This window comes from Podarcis pityusensis, assembly GCF_964106645.2.
Source record: "Podarcis pityusensis genome assembly, chromosome: 4".
In the NCBI taxonomy this organism is placed as follows: Eukaryota; Metazoa; Chordata; class Lepidosauria; order Squamata; family Lacertidae; genus Podarcis; species Podarcis pityusensis.
The window spans coordinates 24,112,967-24,122,016 of NC_138027.1; the positions used below are offsets into that span (position 1 = coordinate 24,112,967).

At 40.8% G+C, this 9,050-nt stretch overlaps 1 protein-coding gene across 6 annotated transcripts in view; it reads left to right on the forward strand.

Moving 5' to 3' along the window:
- Positions 1–8,628, forward strand: part of FGF9 (fibroblast growth factor 9) — a 38,842-nt gene extending 30,214 nt beyond the window's left edge. For all 6 annotated transcript variants that reach the window (XM_081003656.1, XM_081003660.1, XM_081003658.1 and 3 more), the window contains exon 3: positions 6,791–8,628. In XM_081003656.1, coding sequence (XP_080859782.1) covers positions 6,791–7,036 — 246 coding nt within the window. In that variant the 3' untranslated portion in view covers positions 7,037–8,628. The remainder of the gene's footprint in view (positions 1–6,790) is intronic.
- Positions 8,629–9,050: the final 422 nt, after the last annotated feature.

The window sequence follows — 9,050 nt, forward strand, 5'->3', positions numbered from 1 at the left end:
GGAGGCGGGGCAAACCAGGGAGATTTCTGCAGCTGTGAGGAAGATGGCGTCATGGACAGATCTCCTGTGCTCATGGGTCTCCCTCTATCTCTTTCAGAAAGAGGGACCCATGCTATCTTATGGCCTCTGATGCCTTCCTAAGGACCACAGGATTACAGACTTACATTATATTCAATAAATATTGGGTTTTTGCTGAAGCGCCTGTTCCCCGTTTTTATTTGAGGGGGAAAAAAATATTATGGAAGTAATTTTAGCCATTTTAATAAGGCATAACAAGGTTGAGTAAAAACAAGTCTCTTTCCCCCTTCCCCTCCTTCCTTCCTTTACAGCCTTACAAAAATAGTAAAGTAACTCCACAAATACGTTTGCGATTCAAAGCTTGAGTGCTGGATATTTTTGCTCTCAGGAAAGGTCCACATGACATCAAGCAAAGATGGCTGCCTGTTATCTGACCTCCTCACTCATCAGATCAGTTGAAATTTTAATAAATATGTAATTATCTATTAAGTATTTGACATAAAGTGTCATCAAAATTGAAATTAACTGTGTGGATGAAGCCGTAACCAATTACAAATGGATTCCTGTGTGGGAGATGCATGCAGCAATTGTCCAGTGTTTGTGGGCTTAGATGTACTTTATTTGAAAGGTGAAACAGTTGCTTTCAGCCTATTTTTGAGGCAAAGCTGTAGGGAAGGATTTTTTTTTATTTAAAAAAAATTCTAGAAATGTCTGTTAAAGTAAATCATGCATCAGATAAACTCCTCTGTAACTTATATTAAGTATTAGGTTAACAATGTAAGTGTTCTTCTAAAGTGACCTCAGATTGGGTAGGGTGGGGCAAAAAGGAAGGGAAAATTGTGAAGGCCAACAGAATAGCAGAGCTAAAAACATTGTATTTTATATAAAGGATCATTGGCAGCCAGAAAGTTTACATGGTCTTCCTTGATATTTGGGGCATTTTTCTGAAATGACTAGAATAAAATCATGCTGTGGATCTTGAGTTAAATTTGAGTTAAATGTTCCCACCATCCCCAGCCAATATGTCTAGTGGTCAAGGAAGATGGGAGTTGGAATGCATCACTCAAAGGGGAAACAAGAACAGACCCTGCACAGTGTGGTGTAGAGCTTTGTACTGTACTAGGACTTGTGAGACCAGGGTCCAAATCCTCAGTCGGCCATGAAGCTCATTGTGTGACCTTGGGCCAGCCGCTGCCTCTCAGCCTGACCTACCTAACAGGCTTGGTGTGGGGATTAAAGGAGGAGGGGGAGAACCATGTACAGTGGTGCCTCGCAAGATGAAATTAATCCGTTCTGCGAGTCTCTTCGTCTTGCGGTTTTTTCGTCTTGCGAAGCACGGCTATTAGCGGCTTAGCGGCTATTAACGGCTTAGCGGCTTTAAGAAAAAGGAAACAAACTCGCAAGAACTCGCAAGACGTTTCGTCTTGCAAAGCAAGCCCATAGGGAAATTCGTCTTGCGGAACGACTCAAAAAACGCAAAACCCTTTCGTCTAGCGAGTTTTTCGTCTTGCGGGGCACCACTGTACACCCCCTTGAGCTCCTTGGCAAAGGAGATGGGATTTAAATGCAATAAATAATTGTTTTTTTTAGGGGGGTAGTGTATAAAAAACAAGTGCTGAGTTAGAAAGAACATAAACAGCTGTCATTTATTTCTGGGTGGACAGGTTACTCACACAGTTACTGCTTCACAGGGTTTTAAGGCGAGGATACTGTACAATGGGGAGGGAGAGAACCATATACACTACCTTGTGAGCTCCTGGAAGGAAAGGTGGGGTACAAATGTGTGTGTGTGTGTGTGTGAGATAATTTATATGCATCAATGCAAGCATAGAGATAATTACTATTATTTAAACAGAAATACATATCTTCTTCCTCTTCTTTGGCAATCACTTGTAGCCGAGCAAGATTGTCTTCCATAAACAATGTTTTAACAGTGGGTCTGTAAGTGACTGTGGAGGCCAATTCTGGATCCACACGTCCTTCCCCAGTAGGGACATAGGTTTCTGGGAATTGATCACGGTGAGGGTTTGCCAAGCGTGCCTTCCTCTTAGCACGTTTCTTCCTTGTGTCCTGAGTTTGAGCGTCTTCAAAGCCCAAGTCATCTTTGATAAAGGCTGTTCTCCAACTGGAGCGCTCGCAAGCCAGTGTTTCCCAGTTGTCAGTGTTTATCCTACATTTTTAAAGATTTGCCTCCAGAGAGTCTTTAAACCTCTTTTGTTGACCACCAGCATTACGCTTTCCATTTTTAAGTTCGGAATAGAGTAGTTGCTTTGGAAGATGATAATCAGGCATCCGCACAACATGACCAGTCCAACGAAGTTGATGTTGAAGAATCATAGCTTCAACACTGGTGATCTTTGCTTCTTCCAGTACACTGATATTGGTCTGCCTTGTCTTCCCAAGGATACATCTCACCATATTGGGAGAGACTGTGACCATGTGAGCTGTGTCTGACCTGCTCAGTCTGCTCTCCAGGTGTTAACTGTGGATGAGCCACTTCAAGGCCCTTCTTACACTCCCTTCTTATGACTCTTTAACTATTTTAAAAATAGACTTGGACTGAACAGACTTTGAAACAGAAGATGCTTTCACACAGAGGGCTGCCCTCTTGTAGCCCTTTAGAGGAGGACCCATGGTCACTCTTTCGGTGGCACAGTTAAGTTGTAATATGTCTACTCAAATTCCTGGTTGGCTCATGTGTATTGAATGGGGCTGAGCAAAATGAGCTTGGGATTTTTGGTTGATGTCTGGATGATTTGCAGTAGATTGGCAAGGGTCCAATTACATCTGCAGAGCACCCTGTTGGCAAGGCTGTCCTAGGAGGTATCCCCCAAAAGATAGCTAGTGGTGACATACCTGTGGTAATAATCCCCCCTCCCCCGATTCAAAACCATTTGAAAGAAGTACCTCCTAATGAAAGGTCTCCAAACGAAGAAGGAGACACTGATTATTTATATATGGAATCAATTTACTCTTTTAATTATGTAGTTGGAACTAAATCAGCAACTATTTTACTGGAAGTGCATTTTATAATACGGAGCCTGAGGAGTAAAGTAAATTGCAAACTTTTGCATTTTTGGAATTGTTACATTTCTCTTCGTACCTTTTAAAATTATTTGCTCCATAGGGGCGGGGTTTACAAATTTTACATCCAAAGTATTCCATGTGATATCATCCTTCCCTTCAGTTTACTAACGCATGGCAACATTATAATGAGGAAGACTGAAGCTTTCGATGTTGTAATTGCTGTTTTGTTCTAGCTGTGAAAATTCAAAAATGGAAAAGGGTTTGTAGTAGGTTGAACACAATCGTAATTGATTTAAAGCTTCTAGAATAGCCCTTTTTGCAAGCTTGCTCCCTCTCCCCAATGATGTTGGACCACCCCTCCTGACCATTATGGGGTTGGTGTTGTTGTTATGGTGGTAGTGGTATAACAACATCTACGGGTCTAAAGTTGGGAGCAGCAGTTATGGAGAAAAAGAGAACTGTTCTTAAGAGATGTATCTTGGTTTCAAATTAACCTTATATGGGTATTTATGATTCAGGAAAGCAAAGAAAGACATTTAAGAGGATCTCTCTTTTTAAAACCCGAGACGTTCAGCAGCGCACATCATATGATGCTTGCAGCTAGCAGAAAAAACTTCATTTGAATGGGTTTTACGCCTTCCCTCCCAACACACAGAGCCCAGCATCCACCGACTTCTTCTCAGCATCTGCTTTTGCAATTGAAAGAATATAAAGTAATTTTTAAAATTGCTCCAAGAAATGTGTAGACTGCAAGAGCTGTATTTACAGACTATTCAACAAATATAAAGAAGACATTGATTACAAAGCTGCCAGCATTCTTCTCTCTCAATAAGATATGGGAGGCTGTTAGAACACATTCAGCTTCTACCTATTGTTGTGTCAGCTTCTGCGGGCAAATCCTCTGGTACTGCTGTCTTCAGATTTTAGGTTGGAACCAATGTAATGGTGGTCATGGGTAAAGAACATTTCATCACACCACCACCCCCGAGCCACCTATGCATTTGGGTTTTTTTTATAGCTTTTAATACCCAGCCCTTTGTGGAAACACACAGGGTTGCATATGACAATGGATACATTAATTACTATTAATGAGTCTGCAGTGGAAGACAGGAGTGCCTGGCGTGCTCTGGTCCATGGGGTCACGAAGAGTTGGACACGACTAAACGACTAAACAACAACAACAACAACAACATTGTTATTTTTATTAATATTAAAATTGCTATATTTAAATTTTCCATTTCTGTTCTTTGAGGAAGCAAAGGTGGATTATATTTGTGCGGGTGGTGAGGAAGGGGGGATTGGAGGAGGAATATTTTTAGATGTCTTATTTGCTAAATGAAAAAAGCTCAGCACTAATCCATTAATGAGCACAACAGTGACTAAAAATAAAAAGAGAGAGGACACAACAGATTACGATGCAGAATTTAAAACAGCAATAACAATTTTTTAAAAAATCAACTGTACCAGTATATTTAAGTACATAGTACAAAAAACAGATTAAAATGTAATAAAATTGTCTTCATCTGCAGCCAAAAAAGACCTAAAGATTGGCTCTAGATGAAGCTCTCTGGGGAGTTTCACAGATGAGGTGCCATCACTGAAAAGGCCCTCTCTCTGGTTGCTGTCAGCCTTGTCTCATGAGATTGGGGCCCCTAAAAAAGAGATTCTGAAGTAGTGTTTGAAAAGGGACAAAATAATAATAATTATTATAACTTTATTATTTATATGCCGCCCATCTGACTGGGTTGTCCCAGCCACTCTGGGCGACTTCCAGCAAAATATAAAAAGCACAATAAAACTTCAAATGTTAAAAACTTTCCAATACAGGAAGTTGGATGTTTGAATTTCCAATTAGACGAGACTCCACTTAGTTTCTGATCTGTTCACAGGCTTTTTTGATTTCATAATATATTTGTTAGCAAGCTTGACTTTGTACATTCATACTTTCAAATAATTACAGACAGTTATCAGTAGTTACTACGAAAAGAGCGGATTTTCTAGAAGTGAACTCAAAACCATCTAGCTTGAACTGGAGTAGAATGCCATACCATTTCTTATTGAATGAATGTTTTATTTTGCGCTCTGATGCTAGCAATCAAATCAACACAGGACAACCCCTTTTCAGACAACAGTATCCTTTTTTTAAAATTTCTGCCTGTGACTCTCAAATTTACATGGACAGTTATTTTCTAAACCAGTCCCTCAGTGTACAGCAGGGTCAGGGGACCAGATGTTGTTGGCCTGTTAGCCCTATCATCTCTGACCATTGGCCATGTTGACCATTGGCCAACAACATCTGGAGGACCAGAGGTTCCCCATTCATGGTGCAGAGCCAGAAAGTTAGCCGGAGACAGAGATACTACCGAAGAATAATCAAATGTAATTTGAAAGCAGTATGGGGAAGAGAAGGGGACGCGGGTGGTGCTGTGGGTAAAACCTCAGTGCCTAGGACTTGCCGATCGTATGGTCGGCGGTTCGAATCCCTGTGGCGGGGTGAGCTCCCGTCTTTTGGTCCCAGCTCCTGCCCACCTAGCAGTTCGAAAGCACCCCTAAGTGCAAGTAGATAAATAGGTACCGCTTTCTAGCAGGAAGGTAAACGGCGTTTCCGTGTGCTGCGCTGGTGCAGGCTCGCCAGAACAGCTTCGTCACGCTGGCCACGTGACCCGGAAGTGTCTTCGGACAGCGCTGGCCCCCGGCCTCTTAAGCGAGATGGGCGCGCAACCCCAGAGTCGGTCACGACTGGCCCGTACGGGCAGGGGTACCTTTACCTTTACTATGGGGAAGAGAAACGAGAGGAATGAGACTGCCCCCACATAGTGACTGGGAGTGGATGCCGAGACCATATAACACCAGTCCTGAAAGACCTACATTGGCTCCCTGTACGTTTCCAAGCACAATTCAAAGTGTTGGTGCTGACCTTTCAAGCCCTAAACGGCCTTGGCCCAGTATACCTGAAGGAGCGTCTCCACCCCCACCATTCAGCCTGGACACTGAGGTCTAGCTCAAAGGGCCTTCTGCAAGAAGTAAGGTTACAGGGGACAAGGCAGAGGGTCTTCCTGGTAGTGGCGCCCGCCCTGTGGAACGCCTTCCTATCAGATGTCAAGGAAATAAACAACTGTCTTACTTTTCAAAGACATCTGAAGTCAGCCCTGTTTAGGGAACTTTTTAATGTTTGATTGTTTTTTCTTCTTTTTTATACTTTATTGAATTGCAGTAACAAAAACCAAACAATATCACAAGAAAAAAGGAAAATAGCAAATTACAAAAAGGAGAATGAAAAGAACACACAAAAAATACACAGAACCTTGACTTCCCTCCACCCATGTTTGACCTCCTTCCCTTAATCTTCTTTCATTTTTTGTGTTATTAGTGTTACTTTGTTTTTATTCCACTTCTATCCATTTCCTCAATATTTCTACCCTGTAAAATTCAGGCCAGAAACTAAGTGGAGTCTGGTATAATTGGAAATTGGAACATCCAACTTCTTGTATTGGGAAGTTTTTAATGTTTGATTGTTTTATTGTGGTTTTAATATTCTGTTGGGAGCCGCCCAGAGTGACTGGGAAAACCTGGCCAAATGGGCGAGGTATAAATGATACATTATTATTATTATTATTATTATTATTATTCCCAAATGGCAACCCCTGGTTTTTCAAGATGGCATTTGGTAATAAGTAATTAAATATGTTGCTAATTCCTTAATGTTTCTCTCTCTCTCTCCCTCCCTCCCTGTTTCTGTTCATAGGAAAAGCTAACCCAGGAGTGTGTATTCAGAGAACAATTTGAAGAGAACTGGTATAACACATACTCATCAAATCTATATAAGCATGTGGACACTGGAAGACGATATTACGTTGCATTAAATAAAGACGGGTCTCCGAGAGAAGCGACTAGGACTAAGCGCCATCAAAAATTCACACATTTTTTACCTAGACCGGTGGATCCAGAGAAAGTCCCTGAACTATATAAGGATATTTTAAGCCAAAGTTGACAAAGACGTTTCCTTCACTTGTGAGCCCTTAAAACGAAAGTAACCACTATAAAAGGTTTCATGCGGTGGGTTCGTAATTGATTAGCTGTGTCATCGCATCAGCTCCACTGTTGCCAAACTTTGTCGCATGCATAATGTATGATGGAGGCTTGGATGGAACATGCTGATTTTGTTCTGCACTTAAAGGGGTTTTGTCTTCCTGGAGGAGTGCCTATTGCCCACTCGCTTGGTTTATTATGAGAGGAAGGAAGGAAGGAAGGAAGGAAGGAAGGAAGGAAGAGTGAGAATGTGTGAGAGCGGAAAAAAGAAAGGAAAGAGGATGAAAGAGAGAAACTGGAGCAAGAAGGAAGGGGGAGGGGGAAAGGCCTGATGCATGCTGGGAAATAGACACGCTTTTAAATTTTTTGATCCATTGTACTTCATCCTATATCAGCATAGCTGCCATACTTTGACTCATCAGGAATTTTGGCTGGTGGCCTGCTCAAGTGTACGCTGCATTTATAAAAAAGAAAATGAAAAAAAAAAGAAGGCATGGAGGGTTCGGTCTTACTTAAACAAACAAACAAACAAACAAAGAAAAAGAGACTTACTATTTTTTTTGTTTGACTGCTCAAGTGGGAGCCACCCCTCGCTGAATTTAAAAGCAAAGACCTCCTAGGTGAAAAAAACGAGAAAAGATTAAAATAAAAATAAAAAATAATAAAAAGTAGTAAAAAAAAATACGTAAAAAAGTTTAAATTTATTTATAGAAATTCCAAAGGCAACATTTTATTTATTTTATATATTTATTTATTATATAGAGTTTATTTTTAATGAAATATGTACAGGCCAGATAGGCAGTTTGGAAGCTTTAGGCTCTGTGAAACATTTCGACAGCAAAAAGCCGCTCTTGAACCTGTGATAAAACTCATGCAAGTCAAACGTAAAAGGTGCATGGAGGCAAAGAGAAATCTAGTGATCCTAATGTACTAAAGGCGACAATCTCCTTTGTGCCCATATTATTGTAAAAGTATGCACAACCACTCATGACACAGAGAACTCACTCTTCTGACTGCTTGTTTCATAGCTTAAACTCTCCCCCCGTCCCCTCCCCCCTCCCCAAGGATTAAAGATAAAAATGGGTCTTCAAAACTTTAATTCTGTGTCTGTAATATTTCCTCTTTGGTAAGTCGACTTATTCCATCTTTGTAAGCTTCACAGTTGTGAAAAGAAGAAAGAGAAAAGAAAATAAGGGTTGGTATATACTCTACTTGTTAAAACCTACTGCAGATAATACCAAAGCTAAATGATACATATGCTCTTTTTATTTAAGCAGAATGCCAGAAACATCCTAATATTGACATTTTGTACTAATTAAGGTTTTCACAACTAGTACAAGAGGCCCGGGGCAAGGTTCACTCTTGTAAACTTGTTTAATTGTGCACTTGACTATCTACTCTGAAATTACACAAGTTCCATAGGGGTTATTACTGTAACATCTTTTATGGGGGAAAAAATTGCTTTCAGTGTGAACTGTCATAATACATATTAACACCCTTCTTAAAGTAAGACTCTTGCAAATGAAACTAATAAATCTCTATTGAGAATTGCAATGAGGGGGAAAGTACTATACTTGTTTTATTTCAAGTTATCTTCCATATGTTCCTGGAGTGTATTGTGAGGCATATACTGTATGCCATTAGGACTGTGTAACGTAAAAAGTGCAAACACACCTTTCGTTAGGGGTTGTAATTTTGGAACTTGCCCATAGAAAAGAGCCCCTGGGAATAGCTGAGTCAGAAGTGCTGTCAACAGCTGCAGCCCAAGGCACTATGTTTGTGTACCATTGCGCAGAGTTACTGTACAAGGTTTCAGCTCAGCCTGGTTTGGGCTGTTGCCTGGATTCTATTTAGTTTGGAAAGTTGTGCCTCCATCTCCATATGAATGATGCATAGTTCCTTGGGTTGCAGTGGATGCTTAAAACAACTGAAGCACCTCTAAGCACTTCTGATGCCACTTGTAGTTGATACTGCAT